The sequence below is a fragment of the Arvicola amphibius genome, chromosome 1 (genome assembly GCF_903992535.2).
Source record: "Arvicola amphibius chromosome 1, mArvAmp1.2, whole genome shotgun sequence".
Taxonomy (NCBI): Eukaryota; Metazoa; Chordata; class Mammalia; order Rodentia; family Cricetidae; genus Arvicola; species Arvicola amphibius.
Window position 1 is genome coordinate 65,357,517 of NC_052047.1, and position 24,913 is coordinate 65,382,429.

Genomic DNA, 24,913 nt, shown 5'->3' on the forward strand with positions numbered 1-24,913 from the left:
CTCTGTGAGTTCAAGGCCAGCCTGGTCTACAGAGCGAGTTCCAGGACAGAACTAGTCAGAGCAACACAGAGAAACCCTCAAAAAACCTTAAAACAACAAACAAAAAACAACAAGGACAAAAAAGGAGAGGCAGGGGGAGAAAGGGAAAAGGGAAGGGAGTAAATTTGTCCCTAGGGCAAAACCAGAAGCTCCTGTCTCCCACCCCTAAACCTTGCCTCGCAAAGCAATTTGCTCCCCGAGAGCCATGGTTCCTGTGGTGGGTGAGGGCACCTTCGGAGCTCTGGGGGTAAACAGAGCTGGCCAGACTCCCATGATCAGTGGAGTCTAAGAGGAGTGTCAGGGAGCAGGGGCAGATTCACATACAGTGACTAGCAAAGCTGGAACTCATACTTCTCTGAGCCTCAGTTCTCCCACTTAAAAATGGGTCAACTTTTCCAGCTCCGTACCACAAATGTTGGAAGTGTTCAATACATGGTAACCATCACATTATGAATTCCTCCTTCAGGCTGTAGGACTGCAACCAGGACTCCCATCACCCCCCCACACACAATCTTACAAATGAGGCCCTGGACTCGGGGCAGTTCAAAGAGGTGGTCAGCTGTGCCAGCTGGTCCAGAGTCCCAAGAGGTAGGTAAGACGAGGCTATACGAAACCCCTAGGTGGGCCTTGGACATCCACAGACCTCAACTGTTCAGTTAGCCTAAAGGATCCATCACATGGCTCCGGGTGAAAGAACCCCTAAACCCTCTAGCCTAGGGCTTGACATACATGTTAGCCACTGGGCTGGTCCCCAAACAGTGAACTGCAGCCCAGTTCACACTCAGCAGACTCCTAGGCACAGGACTGAAACCTATTCTCATCCAGACCTCTTTCATATTTTACAGAATGGACGCTGTAATAATAGTGACCATGGCATCCTGATCTTTCTCCCCCTGGCAGGCTGAAAGGAAACTTCTGCCAAGATGGAGGTAGACTTTGGTTTCTGGAAGCAGATGGCCACTGGAATCCATCGTCTGTCATCCACTGAGCCCCATGATGCCCTGGGGCCACAGCCTTCTACTTCCACAAATTTGACTCACCTTGTCAACCACATGCCTCCAAAACACAGCAGGAATTTGGGGTTCCAAACAAAAGCCTTTCTCACTAGATGGCAGTCCCTGGCTACTGGGCACAAATACAGTCCTTGATCTGAGTTCTATGTAAGAAACCTTCTCCACTAGGGCTGGAGAGATGGCTCAACAGTAAAGAGCTCCAGCTGCTCTTCCAGAGGACCCTGATCCAAATCCCAGTGTCCATGTGGCAGCTTCACAACCACTTATGACTCCAGTTCCAGGGATGTGACATCTTCTTCTGGTCCCCCAGGGCACCAGGCACACACATGATACACATACACACACATGTAGGCAAAATACTCATACACATAATAAATAAAGATTAAAAAAACCTTCTCCAACATAAAGTACAGTGAAGGCGATGATGCCAAGGTCTCCGCCAGCCCTGACCTCCAGACGCGTTTATTTTCACAAAAACATCCAGGTTAGATGGCTTACCAGGGTGTGGCCTGGCAGAATTACATGGCAGAAACTGAGGGGACCCATTGAGACCACCCAAACTACTTGGGCACCTGGATGTGACTATCTCCACCCCTCCTTGGCCTATTCAGGCCCTACTTACCCCCCACACTCTAATCAACACTTCCTGTTAGACGTCTTCCTAGAACCTCCCACTGGATTCCAAGCTCCTGGCTCCTCCATGCACGGCTTCGCAGGACACTGCACCATCATGAGCATCTCACACTCGCTGACCTGCTTTAGACTAAGCTCAGCCAAGCCGGACCAGGGGCTGCACACAGCCCACAGCCAGCTCCAGCACCGGCTCCAGCTCCAGCACACAGGAGGCACTCAGTAACTGCAGGCTCCAGCCAGGACTGACTGATCCAGAGGGATCGTGATATTATTTAGCTATGTCCCCCTGTCAGTTCGCTTAGCAGCCTGTGCCCTAGAAGATTAAAGATCATCCATCAGGGCTGGGTCAGTAGCTCTCTACCTGGACACTGGTGACGCTCAGTGGAGCCTGCTGTCCCCTCAGTGCCAAGCAAACCCTGGCTATCGAGACAAGGGTTATCTCTGATTTATTAAGAGGCAGTGGTCCCTCCTTGAGACTGTGTCTTCACATTTCTATGGGTCCTAGGACCAGCCTTAGGCCCCATCCAACTACCCCAGCCTGGCTTGGTCCCAGCCCACTACAGGGTGGGTATGCTATGGGGACTGGATTTTGTGTCTTCGAAGGCCAGGCAGAACTTGGTCATCGGCCCTGAAGTCTTGAGAGGTGGTGCGTGGAGGGGCTGGATGGGCCAGCCAGCCAGTCCTCTCATAGTTGTGGTCTGCTCCAGCCTATCCACTGAAGCTAGGAGTCTTGTTGATGAGGTCTGCCATCAAGCCCACTCCTGCTCATCTTCCCATGCAAGCAGGCCGGGCTGTGGCCCCATGGCTACTTCCACTCAACAGCTGTGTGGAATGGCTGTCACCTGGGCCCAGTGTAGCCATATGGGTGGCGCAGCAAGAGGCTTTGATGGCTGGGCAGCACGTGAGTGTGGTAGTGCTCCACCATGCTGCCCACACTTGTAAACAGAACCTCCCCTTCCAGGTAGAACCTAGAATCCTGCAGGACAGAAGACATCACGCTCAGCAGGGCCTGCCTAGCCCGTTGCCTCAAGCCTATATCCCCTTCCTCTACCCCCATTTTCTAAAAGGGGAAGGACAGCAGTAACAATGGCACCAAGCAGGCTTGCTCCCAGCTGCCCGTGTCTCCCCCCGCCCCCTCCCCTGTCTGCCCACACAACAGGCCTGTGTTCCCCTCACACTGGCCCCTAGGGTTCAATGTGAAACCTGCTCTCAGGGCAAGATCTGTGAATAAAACCAAGGGCCAAGGAGAGCTACCCAGCACTTCTAGAGTAAGTGAAGGACAAAGGAGGGTTAGGAGAGGAGGGAGTCTAAGGCCATGGGGAAGAGACAGAGCAAAGGACAGAGCAGAGCTGATGGTATGGAGGTACCAGTCTGGTTCCCCACTGCCACTTCCTGCAAGGGGGGCTCACTTGGCTCAGAGCAGGGCCCAGTCCCTCACCTTCTCAAAGATGCGATAGTTCCTCACTTTGTTAGAGGTTTCATCCCACACGACCAAGACCTACAGGGAGGGAAGTGCGGAGCAGAAAGATTAGAGGCAGCCGCAGGACTGGCCACGCCCCACATGGCCTCCCTATTCATTTAAGTATGAGAACAGAGAGAGGGTGCTGCTGGGCGAGGACCCCAGAGGAAGAACAGCAGGCTCTGGTGGCACACCTGTCCTGTAACAGCAGCCTACCTTCCCTGACTTGGTGGAGGAGTTCCGAATGCAATACAGCCCGTCCTGAGGCTCTCCCCGGGGATTCGTAGCTTTGAACAACCTAAAATAGAACAGCCGTGTCAGTGAACGAGCCTCCCTAGACAGCTTCCAACCCCACTCTACGGTGTGGCTTTCTGCCCACTCTGGGTTTCAGGGTGTAACAGAGGCTATAAAGCAGAGGGGCTTAGGGAAGCAGCAACGACAACAAAACCCCATTGGGACCCGTTGCTACCACATTTCCTCGCTCAGGCCACAGGCCGGAGCCTGGGCTTGCCCAACACCGAAGTGAGTATGGGAGACAAGGGACCTCACACTGCCACAGCAAGGACCAGAAGCACTGTGCACTAACCTTTCTACCTCGCAGGATTCTGTGGTGTTGACAAACACTGAGTTAGGCAGCGGCACCTGAAACAGGCCAGCAGTGGTCACTGTCAGAGCATGAGTGAACCCTCCAAATATCACTGCTCCCCCAGCTGACTGCACCTTTATCAGAATACAGGGCTTTGCGTGGTATCCTCTCCCACAAAGCTAGAGTTATGGAGCCCCTTGCTCAGGACAGCCAGCGAGGGCCCCCAGCCCCCAGCTCTCCATGTCTGCCCACTTGCTGACTGGCTGCGACCTGAGCCCCCCCACTATGTCTTACCTTCTCATAGTCCTCATCCGAGTCCTCCTCGCCAGTGTCAGCCTGGGAGGGCTGCCGGACCTTCTCAAAGGAGAAGCTCCTGAAGCTCTGCCCATCCGGGGGTGATCGCCTGGAGCAACGAGGAGGAAGACCGGAACATCACCCTCAGACACAGGTCACCCCTTCCTCTCCTCCACACAAGTCCGAGCTTAGCATCAGAACCTTGGTGTCAGCTTCTCTGTGGCTGTAACTGCTCAGGACAACGGAGCACTGAGACTCGAGCTCACTGCCCAGAGGAAGGAGTTACCATAGATCTGAAAGCCCAGCTAGGAAATCAGGCCTGCCATCAATACAGCTGAGGGCCCCTGAGCTCAGGGTTATCACAGAGTGGACAAGTGCACTGGGCACTGCCAGGACCCATTTGTCTTTGGGACTCTGGCAGTCCCAGCTCTCAAAGCTATGAGGGCGTGGACACATGGGAAGAGGTTAAACAGCGCACTCTGACCCAAGGGACACCTATGGAAGAGCCAAGCCACCTGCACAGGCGGCAGTGGTCCTCTGGAGCCTAAGCTCCAGGCCTTTGAGGGAGAATGAAAGGAAGCCACACATGGTTAGCCCGCAAAGGCACCGCCCCAGCCAGACTCACTGGAGGTGGGGGAGAGGTGTCTTTTCTGGTCTAGGCAGCACTGCAGGCCGAACTGTAGCCTCAGGGATGGGCATCTTCTGCACAGGAGGCCTGGGGGCCACAGGGGGCACAGGGGGCACAGACAGTCCAGGTTTGGCTGCCTCCCTTGGAGGAGCTTCTTCAGTTATCTTCAGGAACTTGGGCTTATTGGCAGGTACGGGTGGGGGCTCCGATGTGGGCGGCCCTCGGGAAGACAGGTGGAAGGACTTGAGTTTGTCACAGTTCCTAGAGGTGGCAATGGCCATGGCAGTGGAGCTGGAGACAGAGCTAGTCCCATGACCAGGGGTCCAGGGTTCCGGGCTGGGGGTCATACTGTCTCGGAAGCAAGGTTTCCGGAGGCTGGGCATGGTGGGTACATTGCTCAGTGGAGGGTCACTCATTCTCCGAGGGGTAGCAGGCACCCTGAGGCCAGGATCTGCTCGCCTCAGGCCCATTGGGTCCTTCTTAGCATCCTCGGGAGCAGGGCCAGTATCTGGAAGGCCTCGCTTAGGGGGTGGGGGTGGAAGTAAGGGACTTGGGCTTTTGGAGGTAAAAGAGTGGGCACGGGGCAAATCAGAGAAGGCTGGCTTCCGTGGTACAGGCACAGGGGGTGGTGGGTAGGCTGGTGGATGTGTCAGGGTATCTGCAGAATTGAAAAAAAAATGGCATCACATAGAGGCTGAACCACCACTACCCTCTACTACAACAGGCAGCAGGAGCCAATCATGTCTGCACCCCTCGTGGCTCTACCTGCAGCCGGCCAGCAGCCGCTGATTCAGTATGCATCCTTCATGGTCTCACCCTTGCCCTACCTAATGGCTAATATCTAGACCCCTACCCAGCTTTCCCTGAGCTCAGACCGTCAGTGCTACCTTGCCAATATAGGTGGAACTGTCTTTGAAATTTCCTGCTTTATGAAAAAGTCTGCCAGATACTATGGGCCTGTAGGCTGAAGATGGGTGCCCCAATGTTACAGAAGAACTTTGGGTGACTGTCCAGGCAGTGAGATGTCTCTGTCAGTTCTAAAGTTTTGGAAGTTACAGTGCACTTCCTGTTTACTTAGGGATTATTATATCCTTCTGCAGTCTTTGATGGAGTTGAAGAATAGATATAGTTTTCCTCAGTCATGATAAAAGATAAAATACATATAAATATTGTAACTATAATTCTTCCTTGATAACTGTTTTGTTATATGTAATCTTGCTATGTTAAAGTTAAAATCTTTCTTTTTATTTAGACAGAAAAGGGGAGGTGATGTGGGATTCCCCTCTGTATGCTGTAAATGCCATTGGTTAATAAAGAAGCTTCTTTGCAGTGCAGAATAGGCATGGTGGTACATGTTTTTAATTCCATTCTTAGGAGGCAGAAACAGTCAGATCTCTGGGTTTAAATTCAGCCTGGTGAGGAGAGATTAGGACAGCCAGGACTACAGAGAGACCCCGTCTCAAAAAACAAACAGAAACATAAAAGACCCACCGGCATAGGAGAGGCTCTATTCTTTGTCCCAGTCTCCAGTCCCTACCCACCAAGAGACCCCAAGACCCAGCGACCCTACTTACCCTCAAGCTTCATGGGCCCCGGGGAGTCAGGCTCCAAATACGAGTCATCGTCATCTTCGTGTTCATAGTCTACAGGGAGTGAATGGAAGATGAGACCCAACACAGCCCAGGCCTGCTGCACACAGAACAAGATGGCATGACCCACGTGCTTTGGCACAGCGCTCCACTCATGGGACAGGGCACTCAGGGGACATGGAGTTAAAGACGAGGAGGTAGGATTTGAAACCTGAACTCACGTTGCTGGAAGTCAGAGGCAGAGAAACTGCATCCCTCTGCCAGAGGGCAGGGCCGGGAGCAAAGCTAAACATGCCATTTCTCTCCTCTAGGCAGCCTGACTGGGCTCACTGTCAGCAGTCAAGAGGACACATGGCGGGGGCAGAGATGGCCTTACCTTCATTGTCTGTGGGGTATGGAGAGAGGCTGATATCTATAGGTCGCTCCACTGCACCGTAAAAGCTGTCCGTGTCTGAGCTAGAGTCACTGAAACCCAGAGCAGGGAACAGGCAGTGAGCACTGGACTTGGGGTCCCCTTATACTCACATGTGGTAAGTGACCTGTGCACACATACACTCCCGACAGACACCACAGATGTTGACATTCACTTGGGGACCCATGGGCACACACAGATATGAACACATACAATGACAACCGTCACACATGTATATAGACAAAGAACACCGATGTCATATAGAAAGATTTATACATATGTATACATGTGGTTCAAAGATAGACAGAGGCACTGGAGGCTTGGGACCATCTATGGGTGCTACCTCCCTGCCTCACTGTGGTTTTTTGCAAATCTTGACCGGCTAGATGTCTCAGAGCTGGGTCCATATGTCTACTTCCTGTCCAAGGAGGCTCGGTCAACCCTGGGCTGAGATGTTGCAAGATGCCAGGCTAGACCGACGGCCAGGAACTCTAGATTCTGTCCAGAACCTTAGGACAGCCTTGAGGGTGCCCAGCCCTCTCTGGATCCCAGTTTCACTGACCATGATAGGATTGGCATATGTCCTGTTGTTTGCCTGGCCATCTCATGGGTGAGAATGCAGAGACCAGGACTGACTGGGCTCTCAAGGGACAGAGTAGACCCAGAGAGTAGGGAACTCAAAGCCCTGAGCTGTAAAAGCTGGGCTTCCACAGTAGGGGCGGGAGAAAAAGCACATATGAACCCAGATAGGGGTGCAAACAAGCCCAGCAGAGTGAGACAGAGACAGCGGGAAGACCGACAAGAGCACAGATGGCGTGTTCACCCATGCACACGACTAATGAAGCTTGCCTAGCACCTCCACAAAAGCCTTTATGGCCAAGTCCTCAGGGACTGGAAGGGAGCCCTAGGAGCTCAGAAGCCCTAGGGACTACTGCCCACCCACCACATCCCTCGGAGTACCTGGTGTCTAGAGAGAGCTCCTTCTTCTCATGGAAGTGGCCGATTTCCTTGCGTAGCAAGGCCATCCAGCTCTGTGGGTAAGGAACAGCCATAGTTAGTATAACACTGCCCAGAATGGGGTCCCACTTTACCCTCCTCCGACCACTGTCTAGATGCTATGCAGGAACCACTAAGGTCCACGGAGAGGAACCTAGCTAGGTCCAGCCTAGACTATGTGGCTCAGAGTTGAAATCACCCTCCTGGGACTGCAAGCTGCCCCCTAGCCCCTTCAGGGCTCTACCCTGCAGGCACATTCTCACGGTATGTACAGGCTGTGGGCCTAATCCACCCGGCTACCCATACACCAAGTCTTTCTCCTCCAGGCCGTAGCCTCCTGCTGAGAGGTGGTAGGAGACCAGATCCTGCCAGGCTCCTGAGGCCCTGCTACCTGCTGATCACCTTGCGCTCATCCTCAGATGAGGCTGAGAAGAACCACGTGCGGTGCTTCTTGCTGATGTGAATGATCTTGAATGGGAAGACATTGTTGGATGTCGTCTCCTCAGCTGCCCGCATCACTCTGAGGGCACATTGCCAAAAGTCACCAGCTTGTCCACGCTCAAGAAACAGGCTCATCAATCCCGCCCCTGAATTGATTTCAGCCCTCAGCATCATGCTGTGGGGATGATGGGCAGACCTGGACAGTCTCTGCCTGCTCATCTTCTCTCGGTAGGATATCTAGATGCTTGGGGGACCAGCAGGGCATGAGCACAGAAGGGGCTGGGTCTGTGAGGACTTCCCAGGGGAGCAGTACGCAGAGCTCCGAGACATGGTCCCCTTACTCTCATTGCTCATAGTGTCACTTCATATAGATACCACTCCCCCGCCCGGTCCCATGCAGCCCCTGGACTGCCTCTCTGGTCTGTGGCTTGCTCCCTGATGCAGGCCTTTCTCAGACACATCAGTCTACCTGGGGGCGTCCTGCTGGCTGGGGGCTTGGGCAGGGTACCAGGTTGGCCTATCACAGGTCCTGGCCAGGGCCTCTCAGGCCCAGCCTACCCAATGGGTTGGACAATCCTTAGGGCCCAGTCACATCTGTCAATGGACTGAGTTCATGGCTTGGCTGGCACAGCAGGAAGGCCACCGGTCTGGGGAAAGTGACCAGCGAGAGAGCTTTGATTAGCTAGTGCCTAGGACTGGACTATGGACCTGGCCTGCCTGCTTTGGCAAGGCTGGCTCCTCAAGGCTGTAGTTAGAGTAAAGCAGGGGCCCAGAGCAACCTTAGAATAAGCAGAAGGGGCTGGGAGGTAGTGAAAGGCTCAGACTAATGCTACAGGGCATAGAGCCTGGATCCCCACAGCCCTCAAGGCCACAGGATAAACTCAGGATGACCAATAGGCCAACACACATGTAGTCATTAGCTCAAGTTATACTTGCCCATTAGCCTAGAAACCACAATAAAGGCTTCACCCCACACATATACCCACACACACCCCATCCCCTGCCCTCAGCAAAGGCCAGAATATGAGGTGACAGCCAGCAAGCAGATGAAAGTCATCTCAGGAAAGCCAGGGATTGGCCCTGTGGTGTAGGGTGAGAGGGGAAGCAATTGGAGTGGGGGTTGGTCAGCAGACAGATGGACACTCACCGGTTGTAGCCATTCAGGGAGAAGGCACCCTGCGGAGAGGCAGAGGTGCTGCTCTTGAAGTAGTAGATGCAGCGCTTGTGGATGATCACGAAGCGAAGGGGCCCTGGGGACAATGCAGCAGCAGGGGTGAGCCACAAAGCCACCAGTCAGCTCCACTCTGGGGCTCGCCCCAGAGGCCCTGCACAACTTGGGACTAGACCTGAGACTACAGAGGGGTATAGCAGGAAGTTGGACTGGTGTGCTGCCCCTCCCTAGGGTTTTCTGTGGAGTCAAATACAGACAAGTTCACTGGCACACTGGCCAGTCTTGGGTCACCACTCCAGGGGGCCTGGCCATACAAAGAAAAGGGTAGATTGAGGCCTCTGTGGGGGTAGACTGAGGACAGTAAGAAAGGGTGGAGCCCAGACGAGAAGTCTAAGGTGGCCATGGCAGCCTTGCTTAGTGCAATAGGGCTGCTGGGGGAGGCGAGGAACTGGCGGGGCAAGGAGAGCAGGGCTAAGGCCCCAGAGCTGGCCGATGAGAACCAGGTACAGCGCTCTGTTCTAGCTCTACTGTTCTGCCCAGAACAGCACCTATCCAGGCCTGGGGGAAGGTTAGTTATGGCTCTTCCTTGGAGGCCGTACATATATAACTGATGTGTACAGAGTCCAGCAGTCCAACCTAGAACATCGCAACTAGGCGACACAGGAACAGGGAGTCCCCAGCTCAGGGAACTGTGGGGGCAAAAGCATGGACTGTCCATGGCTGATCAGGGAGAGTCGGGCGAGGTTCTAGAGCTGTTTGCCTTCTGCATCCTTACAACTCGCTCAGCTGCCGTCTGACCCGGCACATGGGTTCATTTGGGCCACGTGACCAGTCAACTCGCCCACACCTTACGCACAAGGCAAGAACAGCACTGAAGGGTCCTATTTTTCAGGCCGCCCTGGGGTCCCCCAGCCTTGACTGCAGACTGAAGTTCTCACGGTTAGAACTGTACGCCAAATACTCGTCTTCTCTCTGCCTAGCTACACTATGTTGGCTCTTGTGACAAGGTCCAGGCTAAGGAGATTGCCATCAGTTTCATCAGGTGTGCCAGTTGCCACAGAAAGAAAGAAACCCCAGAAGACCCACGAGAGCCCTGGAGACTCAGGCCTCTGTCCTCCCTCTGAGGGTCCCATGATTCAGACACTCACATTTGAGCATTTGCAGCTGGGTGCCACCCTTCTTGTGCAGGTAGCCAGCCTTGGCCACGCCACCAGGCATGGTCAACAGATTCTGGGCACCGATGGCCTTCATGGGGACAGGCCAATGCATTTCCTCCGCCGCCATGAAGCTGCAATTGAAGCAAAAGAGACAGGGCTCAGCTGAGGTAGGCAGCAGGGAACAGCTTGGCAGGGGATCCTGGGAGGACGTTTCTAAGATCCAGAAGACAGCGTGGAGGGTCAGGTCAGTGAAGAAGGAAACTCTCAAGTCCCCAGACTTCTGGGTGAGACGCCGGGGGTGATACTGTCAGTACCCAATCCTCTTGGCCACATCTTAACTCCAGGCTGCTGAGCACTGTCCTCTTAGTACCATGGGTGCATTGAGCCGGTGACCCCATAAAGGCTGGGGTAGTAATGACTGAACTCTGAAAACCCTAACTCGGGTACATCAGGCCTCGTGCCATTGCTACCCGAGGTTCCCAATTTGGCTTTCTGGAGGACCTCCAGCCTCAGCTGTGAGAGCTATAAAATGGGAGGACAGAGTGGTTTCAGCACACCCTTGTCGCCAGGGCCATGAGGACCATTTAGCAGGTTTGCTAGTCTCCACTTCATCAGCCCAGCGTATCAGGACCCAAAGGCTCCTTTCTGTGAGGAACCCCAGGTACCAGTCACATCTAACCCCTAAACTGCCATTGTTTTGTCAGTGCCACTACCCACCCCATCAGGTCCACCTTGGGACTCCTGAGGAGCCAGCTGCAGTGGGGGCAAGGCCAGTGGCCTGCTCTGAAGAAGGTGGGGTGGTTAGGGACAGATTCAAAGGGGCCGGCTGCTGGGACTACAGTGCCAACCTCCAGATACACACACAGAAAGCACTCCAGGCCAGGGTGGCTCAAGCCTGTAAACTCAGCATTAGGAAAGCTGAGGCAGGGACATCCAGAGTGTGAGAAAATGAAAGAGAAAATGATGGGAATCAATCAAGCCCCTGTCAACTGTCAGGCTCACTCCATCACATGTGTGTTAGGGGATTAAGTTCACAGGCTGCCTCAGCTTGGCCTCTCAAAGGGTCAGTTGGCTAGGCCGCCCACACACACCAGAACCATAAACACCCAAACGCATCAGTCCCTGGTCCACACTAGCAGGAGAAGGGGGCAAGGTCGGGGGCCCTTAGTCCCGAAACGGAGGCGGAGGTTTGGAACAATGGCGCGACCACACCCCCGAGCAAAGCCTTGAGGGGACCCTGGGTTCCAGCCCAGCGATGAGGTGCGAGGAGGGTGCCCATGAACACACACGCGCCCATTCTGCGGAGGTGCTGGCAGACGGACAGACCCGGCGTCAGACTTGGAGCCCCGGACCGGCCGGCTGTGGCTGGCCCACGTTCGCCTTTGTTCTGGGTGGAAGCTGGAGTAGCTCCTGGGGCCCCAGGGATTTGCGGTCCCAGGTCGTGGTGCAGAGGCTGGGGGGCCTAGGTCTGTGGACTGGGGGTCTGACGTGAGTGCGGGTGCTCAAACGCAGGGCTGGGTCCCAGATCCCGAGCTCCGGGATCAGTACTCACGATGTCCACGCGGCGGGCACAGCCGGCTTCCGGGGGGCGGCCAGCGCCCGCCTCCCCTGTGCGCAGCGACATAGTCCCGGGCCGGGCCCACCGGCCGCAGCCTCGTCCCCTGAGGCCGTCTCCCGCCAGCCCCAGCTCCGTGGCCGCGACCCCGCCATGCTTGTAGAGCCCCAAGGCCGGGGCCGCCACTAGCTCCTCCCCTCGTGGGCGGCGGGGTAAGGGCTAGCGGCCAGGTGAGGAAACCGACCCGCCCCTCCACACGTCAGTTTCTCCACCCACCGCACTGAGGGTGGTGGGCTACGAGTACTGGAAACTTGTCCCTATACAGTCCAGATCTAGACAAACAAGGAAGTCACCTATGCAAACGAGGAAGTCCCGCTCATATCCCCAACACCTGAGGATCTTGAAATTCCCGCCTGTGGATCTCCATCCAGCTCACCCCTTGGGTATGAGCTTCTGTAAAATGGTAGCTACGCTACTTCTTCTAGCATCCCATCATGTCACCGTGCCAATATCAATCCGTGGGTCTCCCTCTGTAGAGAATTCCCCTAAGGAGTCAGGGGTCCAGCCCTTGGCAGCTTTCACCTACTTGGCTTCTTCTAGGTATCAGTTCCTGAAGAGTGTCCCTGGCTGCCCAAGGCTGGTAAATCCCTTGTTGACCTCCTCCATCTCCTACCACAATACAGGCTGCCCCCAGGATGGGACAACTGTGACGAGCAGCACACTTGCCCTTCAGTGACAGCTTTGATAGTATTCCTCGGGCTCCATACTAGGCACATTCTCCCTGGTTTCCGAGCCTCTATGTAAGGCAAACTCTCCAGGCCACTTGCCACTGCTGGCTGCCTTGATGTCCCTGCAGCTTCCTCATCCAAAGGGTCTGGCTGCCTGGTGTGTCTGTTTCCAGAGGACTGCCTGGCATCCTACCCAGAACACTAGGCTGCCTCCTTCTCCCAGCCACCCTGTGGATCCCCTCCTCCACTGCCTCTGAGCAGGCCACATCTCTGCCCTCCTCATGCCTGTCTTCTGCCTCCACCAATTTCCGTTCATTGCCTTCCAGTCACTTCTTTATTCTAAATGTCATGGGCACAATTCTGCCTTTTGGGGGTTGAGAGGGTCTCACGCTGTAGCCCAGACTGGCCTCTACCTTGTGATCCTCCCGACTCAGCCTCCCAAGTACTGGTATTACTGCTTTACACTCTCGCACCTGGCAAGACTTAGGCCCTTCCTGATTTGGTCCTGCCCCTACCCTCAACCTTTCTAGTGTGCTTTCCTCTGCCCTCCACCTTCTGTGTCTGTCTCTGTGCACAGACTCCAGTAACCCACACCCAAGAATTCACCTTAGTCCAAGCTGTTTCCACTGCCTGCTGTTGCAACTAAAGTAATTTAGCCTTTAAATATTAGATTCCAAGAACACTAACCATATGCAAACTCTCCCAGAAAATATAAGAGGAAAGCTCTGAGGCCAGCACCACCACCATACCAAAGCCAGGTAAAGAGATCACAAGACATGGAAACTAAAGGAAAATAATTCTCTGAGTTTTTTGTTTTGTTTTGCTTGGGTTGCTCTTTTATGACAGAATCTCATGTAGCTCAGGCTAGCCTTGAACTATCTGGGGAGCTGAGGATGACCCTGAACTTCTGCTTTCCCTGCCTCCACCCCATGCTAGGATTACCTTGCCTGGTGTGTGCAGTGGTGAAGGCAATCAATATAACACACCATTCTGATAAAGAACAAAACCACAAGATCACCTCAAAAGATACAGAAAAAGCATTTGCTGAAATCTAGATCTTCATAAGAACAAAACTCAATAAACTAGGAACAAAAGGGAACTAACTTTTGTTCTTTCTTTCTCTCTTTCTTTCTTTCTTTCTTTCTTTCTTTCTTTCTTTCCTTCTTTCTTTCTTTTGGTTTTTTGAGACAGAGTTTCTCTGTGTAGCTTTGGATGGTGTCCTGGAACTCGCTCGCTCACTCCTTGCTCTATAGACCAGGCTGATCTCAAACTCACAGAGATCTACTTGCCTCTGCCTCCCGAGTGCTGGGATTAAAGGCGTGCGCCACCACCGCCCAGCTTAGTGGATGAATTTATGTAGCATAAATTCTAAGAAACTGAGAAGTTATCAGGACTAGTAAATGAGTTTTCAAGGTGGAAGGATGTGAGACGAATATATAAAATCCTACTGCATTTTGTTGCATGCACTAGCAACAAACAAGGCCAAGAACAAATTTCGGTATTCCCTCTTCCAAGCAGTTCCCCACAACTGTGAGAAGGCCCTGTGCCCCCAGCTGGGGTGTGTGATACAGCCATCCCTCTAGTGACACTGGCATGGTAGGCTATCATTCCCCTATATGTAGCTTTCAGGCCCAGGGTGGGAACGCGGAGTGTCAAGTAAGACACTTGCTCCTGGTGGGTACTGAACTGCTGAAGGCCCTTGGGACAGAGCCCCACTCTGGCTGGAGCTGCTGTGAGGAGAGGCGCCCTACCTCCTCCTGGCTCCCTTCTCACGTGAGGCTGGACACAGGGGGCGGGCAGCTTCAGCCCCATCTTATTTCATCTCAGTGGCGGGCAGGACGAGGCCGGGCTACCACCCTACTGTGGGCAGACTGAAAGCTCGGAAGTGGCCACTGACTAACCTTGTGGGAAAGCCAAGTCGTGAGCCACCTTCACCTCTCCTAGGAACATCCTCACGTCAGAGAAAGAACTGACATCACAAGCCCTCTCCAGAGGACGAGCCCTGCCTGACACCGGGTGGGTAAGCCAAGGTGCCTCCCGCTCAGCAGCCCAATGCCAGACCAGGCTGTGAGCAGAAAGAGGATGTGGCCCCTGATGGTATCATGCTGCTCTTAGAGGATCTGAGCCCGGCTTGCTGACTACAGCACCACCCGTGACTGGGAAAGCTGAAGGGAAAGCAAGGTCCTGGCTTGCCTGTGGGTGGGACAAAGGCTCCTAGTTGGCCCCTGACTGACTTCCTAGGTAACCACCTCAGTACCCATAGCACCACCCCAACCCCGGGGGCCTGATAGCTAAGTTCAGTTCATTCATGCTGGGGAACGGACAGTTCCTGGAGCAAGAGAGCTCAGTTCCCTTCGCTGTAGGAACACCAGCCTCAGTAGGCTGAGTCACTGTGAATGGAGCTTTGAGAGAGAGAAGGGAGACGACAGTGCAAATCTCACTCGGCCCTCATCTTCTACTGAGCCCCCATAGGCAGAGGGGCCATGGAAGAGTCCACCCCTTAGACTCCTCTGGTAGCCTAGCCACAAATCTCCACCCTAAGTGGGAGGTTGAGGCAGCAGGGTCAGGACTCACTTGCCAGGTTCACTGGGCTTCATGGACCCTTTAGCTTGTAGCTGGAGGCCTCCATCTGCACCAGGGCTTTGGGTATGTGTGGGTTAAGGTCAGTGGTTGTGGCTCGAGTCCCTGAGACCTTGTAGGTGTGTGATTGTTGTTTGCGTGTACACACGCGAACATGCATGTAAGCCTGTAAATGTTCTCGTATGCACACCAGGAAGGCTGGACTCCTGCCACACATTCTCCAGGTGGGGTCTCTCTACTCCTGCTATCATAGTCGATCTTGATTCCGGTGGCCCTGCTTCCAGAGGCTGCTGGAGGATACGGACAAAACAAATAAGAACCACTCATGCCGGGTGGTGGTGGCCTAGGCCTTTAATCTGAGCATTGGGGAGGCAGAGGTAGGCAGAGCTATGTGAGTTTGAGGCCATCCTGGTTTACAAAGTGAGTTCCAGGACAGCCAGAGCTGTTACACAAAGAAACCCTGTCTCAAAAAACCAAAATAAAATAAAAATAAAAATAAAAAACCATGCTGTGCCACACCGGCACTTAACAAGTTCCACTAGATATAAGCTCTGTGGCTTGTACCTGCCCTGGGGCTCTGCCACCCTGCAGGGGTGAGCAGTCATCACCCACAAGGGCCCATACATAAGCTGTGGTCCTGCATGGCACACCTGGTTAACATCACAGGCACTGTACTCACACAATGTACATGTGTGCACATTAGTACATGTGTGTGTATACATACATGTATGAGCCTATACATGAATACAGGATGTGGCCTGTGAAGGTCTGGGCTCTGACAGCCCTTGACACCTACAACTATGTCTCTGTGAAAGAATCAACTCCTCTGGTGACCACAACATCAAGGGCTTACGGTAAAGTGTGACCAAACCCAAATGCTCTTTGTGAATCTGCAGGGCAAGGCAGGACTGGGGGGCTCCCAACCCAAGGGAAAGGAGACCAGGTACCATCGGGGTATTTGTGCATACATATGTTCTCACTCAGGTATACAAAGGAACACATGATCTTGTAAATACCCCTCATGTTATATATATACATGTACATATAGTCATTGTGGTGATTTGAATGAGAATGGTCCTCAAAGGCTCATAGATTTGAACACTTGGTCCCCAGTTGGTGGAACTGTTTGAGAAGGATTAAGAGCTATGGCATTGTTGGAGGAGATATGCCACTGGGTGTGGGCTTTGAGGTTTTCAAAAGCCCCATGCCATTCCCAATTAGCCCTCTCTGCCTTGTGCTTGTAGACCAGATGTGAGCTCTCAGCTACTGCTCCAGTGCCATGCCTCCCTGCCTGCTACCATGTTCCCTGCTGTGATGGTCATGGACTCTAACCCTCTGGAACTTCTTTTTTTTTTGTTTTTGTTTTTGTTTTTGTTTTTCGAGACAGGGTTTCTCTGTGGCTTTGGAGCCTGTCCTGGAACTAGCTCTTGTAGACCAGGCTGGTCTCGAACTCACAGAGATCCGCCTGCCTCTGCCTCTGGGATTAAAGGCGTGCGCCACCACCGCCCGGCTGGAACTTCTTTCCTAGGCTGCCTTGGTCAGGGTGTTTCATCACAGCAACTCAAAGTAAGACACTTTTGTTCTCATAGGAACTGACCCTCACATCCAGCCACAGTTACATGTGAACACACTTATTCACATGCTCAAGAACATACGCTAGGGGCTGTAGAGATGCTTCAGTAGTTAAAAGTGGGTGCTGCCCTTGCAGAGGACCCAAGTTTGGTTCCCAGCACCTCTATTAGGTGGCTTACAATTGCCTATAACTCAAGATCCAGGGGATCTGATGTCCTATTCTAGACTCTGTGGGCGGCTTCACCCATGTGCACATATCATCACATAGACACACATACACACATAATTAAAAATGACATGTTTTTAAAAGCATAAGCTCATGTGTTCACACGCATGCATACTTACACACGTGCTTGCTCACACATGTATGTTAATAGAAACGTTTGTACTACACACATATGCAAATCACACTCACATATATGTATGCAACACACACAAAGACACAGTCACAGTCTAAGACCCTTCATGAGTGGCCCCTAGAGGCTGGCAGCCCACTACCTAACAGCTCAGCAGCCTTCGTAGGGCACATATGAACTCAGTGCTTTACTTTACACTTTACAGACCATGACACTGAGGCCCAGAAGGGCTCAGGACTTGCACTGGGCACTCCTCATGGGCCAGACTCTGTACTCTTCAGGGACCACTGCACATCATTATCTCAACAGCCTGATATCCCAACCAGTGTCATCCCCATACCACCAAAGAAGATATCAAGGGTTGAAGAAGCCGGTAACTCATCCAAAGTCACCTGTGCTGTATTTATCTGGTAAGTCAGGAGCTCTCCTTATACTCCTCCCGACCAGCCGACTGCCACAGCTTGACACTCACCCCTTTGGCTGCCCCAGCTCACACTGGCTCATAAGTGCTACCGTTTTAGTTTCTTTTTCTCCCTTCCTTCCTCTTCCCAGAATCTTTCTCTGTAAGAGAATCAAAACCAAAATGCTAGAAAGGCCTAGTGGCCAGTTGTATCAGGAAACCCAGGAGGCAGCCAGAGGGGCTGCAGCGCTGTCAGTGGCACAAGAACAGCCCCTGTCATCAGGCTTCTGAAGCCTTGGGATTATTCACTGTGTCAGGTCCCTGAGCACAGTACTCCCATACAGGCATCCAGGACCTCACACAGCTCCCTCTGTCCCCTCAAGTGTGTGTGTGTGTGTGTGTGTGTGTGTGTGTCACACACACACACACTCATGCAACATATGTAGACACTGAACCCAACACCAAGGCCACCTTAGACAGGGCTTACAGTAGAAAGGGCTCATAGGCCTGGACTTCCACTCTGCCAGGCTGGCTTCTACCTCCCCGTAGCTGCTGTTGGGTGTCACATGACAAAGTCTTAAGAGTCTTCTCATGGCAAGTTCTGTCTCTGGGCCCTGTTTGGACCATTCAGATCTAAGAGCTAAGTTGACAGAAGCCAATCTCCTTAAAGACTATTGCTTCTCGCAGAACCAAGTCCCATTAGTGCCTACCATAACCTACCAAGTCTTGTATTAACTAGGCCAGTGCCACCTCCAGAACCCCAAGTCCAGCTGTTCAACTTACCTCACGGCACTGACCCAGCACATGGCACTACTCCTTCCTGTGACCTGCTGGGGACAGGAATCCTTGAGTCCAGAAAGGCTATTCATCCCAGGGGCTGTGAGGAGGGACTGGAACCTGCATCTTCCAAGCATGTGAGCACCAAGGACCCTGGCTGCTCCCAGCACTGCCCAGCTGCAGAGCAGCTGAGTCCACTGAATGGGGGTGGGGAGCTGGGGCCCAAAGGGCTTCCTCCCTGTCTGGGACTTCCTGTTACTGGGCAGTCCCAAGGAGAAGATATTTCATGACTTCCACATAGCAAGGTCCTAAAATCCACCTGGGGCCCCGTACCCCACCAGCCTGCTGGGTTTTGGCCCTAACTCACCTAGCACTTATGCAACTCTAGGGCCAGCTGCGTTCCTACAGCCGAGCGTCCTGCTGGGAGTCCCATAACCACCTCATCTCATGCTAACAGTCTGTGAGGCCATTCACAGCCTAGGGTGTCTGCCCTGAGGAAGTCAGAGCTGACACCTCCCATTGAGAGCTCACTCGCTCATCAAGAGGCTCCTCCCCATGAGGTAATACTCAGAGCTGTGCCTTATACCTGGTACCTATGGCTTTCAAGATAGAAGTTTCTGCACCCTTTAACATCAAGGAACTGAGGGACAAGGACAGATCTTATGGTCCAGACATCAATCTCCTCCGGACAAGGTCTCTTGAGTCACCTCTCCACCTCAGCTCAACTAACATCTAGCTTTCTGAAAAGCACTTACCAGCCTCAGCAAGTGTCTATTGTTCCAGGGTTCCTACCCAGTGTGTCACTTAGAATAAGCCCCTCCCAGGCAGCTCTGCTCCCACAAGTCCGGCTTCTTTATCTGTCCTAGTCCCTCACCCCCAGACAACTGTTCCAACCCAAGCCACCGGGCACCTCTGTTTCTCCTCATCTGAGCCCCAACCCCAGGATAGGAAGTGGCGGATGGAAAAGGGGGTTTTCTAGGACAGAGCGCCAACCTCCTGGCAGGACTGAGTCCACATACTACAGGGTTCTCAGGAGTGGTAGAGTCTCTGCTTTGCCCAGGAGGTTTCATGGGGCACCCTCCTAGCCAGTTTTCACTTCTCTCCCTGTGGCTCTGACTCAAATGCCCCTCAACACCAAGCCTATGATTGGTTATGCAAGTACATAAACATTCCTAGGCACAGGCCTGTGTGTCAACCAAGCAAAAAAGGGCAACTTGCCAGTGAAGAGCTCCTGTCTTCCCTGTCTATAGCCCCAGCTCTGCTGCCACAATCTCCAAGCCACCAAGGGGTCAGTTGGCTAAAGAGCACTGGCTATCGCCTGAGGAAACTAGCTTCAGCTTGGCTGCTGAGCCTCCTTAAGGTGGACACAGCTCCCCGACCTCCCTAAGCCTACACCAAGTTCTACCCTCTGAGGTGTCCAAAGGCAGTGCCTGCTGCAGAAAGCTGGGGCTGAGAGTGAGTGGGACATGGGAATACAGGCCTCTTCTCCCTGCCCTTCCCCTTTCCAGCAAGGCCGAGCAAAAGGATGGGGTGAGGAGCCCTGGAGCATGCAGTAATGAGCACGAGCAATGGGCCGGTTCCCAGAGAGCACAAAGGTATCTGGGAGCTGTGGGCTCCAGAGGACATGCCAGGCCGGGGGGAAGTTTCCTGGAGGAGAGCCCTAGGTCTGAGGGAGGAAGAGTTTGCTAGGGCAGAGGCAGCCCTTCACAGTATGAAGGGCTCAGGGGGAACTCCATGGGGCAGAAGTTTCTCCAAGTGCCTTCTCATCTCCGCAGATGGTAAACAGCACTGCCAGGAAATGCTCTTGAAAACTGAAGACATTTAAGCACCCCCATGAGGGTCACTGTATAACCTTCGCCCTGCACTGTACTGTGGGGCAACCCCACACCAGAACCCAGGCAGGAAGATGCATGTGGCTGGTGAGGCTGCCTTGACTTCCACTTTATCCTCCTACCCTGGGCTAGGGCCTTAAGTTCCCAAACTTGGGGATTTCTTCTAAGCAGGGTCCCAGGGCTAACCAGAATAAAAATGATAAAGAATTTCACTCAGGGCCCTGGCATACCTCTGCTCAAAGCACTAACACCGTGTGTGGGGGTTTGGAAGAAAATGGCCCCCAAGGGGAGTGGCGTAATTAGGAGGTATGGCCGTGTTGAAGGAAATGTGTCACTGTGGAGATGGGCTTTGAGGTCTGTTTTGCTCAAGCTTCCCTCAGTGTGACTGTCAGTCAACTTCCTGTTGCCTGCAAGATGTAGGACTCCCAGCTATTACATCTGCCTGCATGGCACCACGATCCCCGTCTTGATGATAATGGACTCTCTGAAACTGTAAGCAAGCCACCCCAGTTAAGCATTCTTTACAAGAGTTGCCGGGGCAATGGTATCTTCCCACAGCAATGAAAACCTTCACTAAGAGGCAGTGGCAGGGTCTAAGCTGGCCCCACTCCGGCACCTCAAGCCTCACAGGAGGCTGCCCCTGCTGACAACAGTACTCTACTGAGATTCAGGCAGGATGACGCAAACTTGACTTACAGCCAGGAAATCAGTGGTAGTGGACTGGAACCCACTCCTAGCACCCAGGACTCTTGTGCCCAGTCTGGTTTCTGCTGATCACCTGTTTAGACAGCTCAGGCACTGAGTGTGCCAAGGGCAAGGAGGAGGATTTTCCAGGCTTGGGATGGATGCTGAGCCCAGGGAAGGCTGGTAGCACCTCTAATGGGAAACCTCAACCTCTCAAAATAAGATGTTTCATATCCACTCCTCCTAGAGGGTTTATGTCCACTCTCCTGCCAGTCTAAGACCACCCATGCAGCCCTCCGTGACATGGAGTTCTTGCCCCTTTCCAAGCCCCATTCTGCCCACTGTACAATGAAGGGCTTCGAGGATTCCTGGGAAATCTGTCCTTGGTGATCAAATAGGTGGCCTAGAGGGCAAAGAGCTCTTCTGGGTCATGTGATACAACAATCTAAATGGCAACCTCCGAAAGGATGTATCCTTATTCCTGCAACCTGTAAACATAACCTAGGATGAAAGAGGGTTTTACATGTAATTTAAGGTTCCCATTCTGGATTAGCCAATGGAAAACCTCCCTGAAGGTGACCGTGGAGCAGGATGTGATGGTTCATGCCTCTAATCCTAGCATTTCGGAGGCAGAGGCAGGTGGGTCTCTATGAGTCTGAGGTCAGTCTGGACTACAGAGAGAGTGTGAATCAAGACAGGGTTACATAGAGAGACCTGCCTCTAAAAAAAAAAAGAATGACACGGGAGACCATATGAACACAAGAGACTGAAGCAAACGAGGCAGGCTCCCTCTACCAGCCTTGTGAAGATTTTTACTTTGGCTTTGGACCCGTGACTGCCAGAACTGTGAGGGGTAAGCGTCTATTGTTTCCAGCTCTTTAGTGTGGCGGACTCCGTTAGTGCTGCCTCAGGAAGTGGGCCCAAATGGAGCCTTGCCAAAGTTCTTGATGGGATGCCCAGCTGCCTTGTACTTTGGTCTGACCCACTTCCTGATATGCCCGGCCAGGAAGAGACGAGCGCTGCAATGCTGCATCTGTCTCGGAGCGATGACCTGAAGCTCGCTGAGTGATGACCTGAAGCTCGCTTCCCTGATTGCCATATCTCTCTGGAAGCCATTGTGAATGGGACCCCATACCTGCCCAGATGCACCAAAACTCTTGGTATCTCTCCCACCCCCAGACCTGCTTTTCTTTGGTTCAGTCAAATTGTTTCAACCACAGAGCAAAGGCTAAGCCAGCTACCTGGCCAAGGGGATGTGGTAAGACCACCATTTCCTGCCCTAGGGCCAGCTATTCCCAACACCTACATTTTAAAGTTGAAAGCCACTTTCTTTGAGGCTAGAACTCCTTAGGATTTTGCCCTTTCTCTGGAATCACATCAGCAGCTCAGCCCTCCCTACCGGTGTCACCAAATGTGACTCCAGCACTCCTCATGACTTGGGTCTCACTAAATCCCCAGGGGCCCAAGCGATGGATGATGAACAGTTAGAAAATGGGCTTAGGCCATATACAAGGGCACATCTCTAGTGTAGCTATAACTAGCACATCCCTGAGCCCAGAATGTGTGACTCAGAACTAAACTGATGGACACAAGAGTCTTTCATAGAATTGATGTCCATTTTGGCTGTAGCCAAGGCTCACTGATGGCTTGGGCCTTGATTGGGTGAGACCAGCTGCAAGGCTGGGCCAGGGAGCTAGACCTCTACCACACAGCAGAGCACTAAAGGAGGCTCACTACGTCTTTATGTCCTGGGATGTCCGTCCAGGGCCTTCCTTTCCCAGGATCATTGCTCCTAATAAAGTGTCTGAGCTGGGTGGTGGCATGTCTCCTGTGCTGAGGCCAAGCTGGGAATGATGAGGTCCAGGGCTCTGGGAGGCCCCCATACTTGATGCAGAGTCTGCTTTGGCCAGAAGGGGGCAGCACACTGGCTTCAAGGAGGATGCCTGGGGAAGAGTTCCATGATGATGACAAGCAGGCCCAGTGTGGTGAGGGTGGGTGGAGTTGGGGAGAATGACACGGGCAAAGGCTCCAGGAAACACAGGCTGGCGTTATGCCTGCAGCAAGCCTGCACTCTTGCCTCAAACCACAAGCCAGCAGAGGCGTTTCAGGATTCACACTTCAGTTCATCTCAAATACTGACAAGTTTCCACCTTTTAATTGCTTGAAAAAAAAAACTTTCTAGAGTGCTGACGTAGAGGCCAGGTCCACCCCCGGGTTCCTGGCACCTCACCCACAACTGCACCCTGCATCTTTCGTGGTCCTGCCCAGAAGATAGTCATGGTCCGTGGCTCAGAGAAGCTCATTACTCCTGCACCCAATGCAGCTAGCCTGGGCATATCAATGGCCTAGGCCTTGCAATAAACACTGGGAGCTGCCCCCAGAGACTGGCACCCAGTTCTGAGTATCCTACCTAGAGAGCATATCTCTGCCTAAGTGACTATTGTGAACAGGCTGCTTCAGTAGTTAGGCAGCAGATTCACTCGGGACAGCTCTGGCTCCATCCCCTTCTCCGAGACTTGTACTCACTCTGGGCCTCAGTTTCCTCGCCTGGGTAATAGGCCCCACAGATCCTGTGTGGGCCATACAGTGAGGTGATGGACAGGCTTACTCCGGGATGCTAGGACTCCACTGGCAACACCTTGGTCAGTCACACTGGAATCAGGGAAGTGTCCGAGGAGTGCTTTGAAAAGGCCCTGCTCGACACCAGGCAAGGCTTTCCCATCGCATTCCCACAGGTCTGGTAGATAGATGTTCCATCATTCCCAGCACCCTTAGCTGAACTGCATCCCCATAGTGACAGAATCTGATCCAAACACACCAATTCCATCTTATCTCCACACAGAGGAATGCTTCCCGCCAACTTCCCAAGGTCCCATGCCCAGACCATTATCCCTTCTGAAGGACATCTTTCAGTTCCAGTCTGGCTTCCTTTGGATTCCTCCCCTCAATGCTCTTGGGTGCAGTGATCTATCTGATCTCATCTTCTGCATGGCCATTGTCTGTCTGATGTTTGTCCAGGATGATGTCACTATCAAATTTTTCTCAGAGGCCTTGTCTATGTCCCAGTAGCTGGTGCTCCAATACTGCATGGCACTCAGTTCATGGTGCTCACTTGCCAAATGAAACCATCTAGACCAGTAATTCTCAACCGTTGGGGGGTGGGTCACATGACCCTCTCACAGGGGTTGCATATCAGATCTCCTGTATATCAGATATTTACATTGCAACTCACAACAGTAGCAAAATTATAGTCTCAAAGTAGCAATGAAAATAATTTTATGATTGGGGAGTCACCTTATAACATGAGGAGCTGCATTAAAGGGTGGCAGCAGTAGGAATGTTGAAAGCCACTGATCTTGACCCATGTGCCCACCTTCTCCGTCTTAGGAGGGAGAGGGGGTTCTCTTCACACGAATGAAGTCCTTGAAGCTATGTATCATGGACCAGGCACTAATTCTTCCCTGGGAGAGCTTTCCCTCACAGTGTCTGTGTTGATCAAACAAGAAGAATAGCCTGCTGGGACAGCAGGCGCTCATACCTTGCTCCTGAGCTTTCTGCTTATCCTCTGAAGGCCACAGAACAGAGCCAGGGACAAATCTACCAATAACTTGTCAGCATGCCTGGAGCCAAAGTCTCTGAGATCAGAGTCAAGCTGACCACTGGTTGGACAAAGAATGCAAACAAAGGTAGGGCCTTCCCAGGTCCAACCTGCTTTACCTCTCCAACTCCCAGCGGCTGAGAAGAGAGCTCCTAGCCACCAGCCCCACCAATCCCACCAGCCCCTCCCGGGGAAACCTACATCATAGCCCATAATGAAGCCAAAGTATGGGATGAGGAAGGCAGAGAGGATTCTGCTCACGGCTGGATGGGAGAGACCGGGAATCTTTCTGTGTGCCGAGGCTATTAACTTGGTGGCTCACAGTTGCCTGTGCCATAGTTAATATTCTGCCCTCTTCATGGAGACACTGGGGTAGCCTGAAAGTCTCATAGTTCTAGGGCCCTAGAAGGCAA

The 24,913-nt window shown here is 52.9% G+C and overlaps 1 protein-coding gene across 4 annotated transcripts in view; it reads right to left on the reverse strand.

Annotated features, from left to right (window-relative positions):
- Window positions 1-1,455: 1,455 nt before the first annotated feature.
- The window catches only part of Sh3bp2 (SH3 domain binding protein 2), a 34,517-nt gene continuing 11,059 nt past the window's right edge, over window positions 1,456-24,913 (reverse strand). For 2 of the 4 annotated variants that reach the window (XM_038314133.2, XM_038314137.2), the window contains exons 2-13: window positions 10,410-10,549; window positions 9,238-9,340; window positions 8,052-8,169; window positions 7,614-7,684; window positions 6,618-6,706; window positions 6,227-6,295; window positions 4,650-5,310; window positions 4,025-4,133; window positions 3,731-3,786; window positions 3,361-3,442; window positions 3,124-3,183; window positions 1,456-2,661 (exon numbers count right to left, since the gene is read on the reverse strand). In XM_038314133.2, the coding sequence (XP_038170061.1) occupies window positions 2,524-2,661; window positions 3,124-3,183; window positions 3,361-3,442; window positions 3,731-3,786; window positions 4,025-4,133; window positions 4,650-5,310; window positions 6,227-6,295; window positions 6,618-6,706; window positions 7,614-7,684; window positions 8,052-8,169; window positions 9,238-9,340; window positions 10,410-10,545 (1,692 nt within the window). In that variant the 5' untranslated portion in view covers window positions 10,546-10,549 and the 3' untranslated portion in view covers window positions 1,456-2,523. Of the gene's footprint in view, window positions 2,662-3,123; window positions 3,184-3,360; window positions 3,443-3,730; window positions 3,787-4,024; window positions 4,134-4,649; window positions 5,311-6,226; window positions 6,296-6,617; window positions 6,707-7,613; window positions 7,685-8,051; window positions 8,170-9,237; window positions 9,341-10,409; window positions 10,550-11,970; window positions 12,209-18,392; window positions 18,583-24,913 lie in introns of those variants that run through there. The other 2 variants (XM_038314125.2, XM_038314121.2) reach the window with 2 other exon arrangements.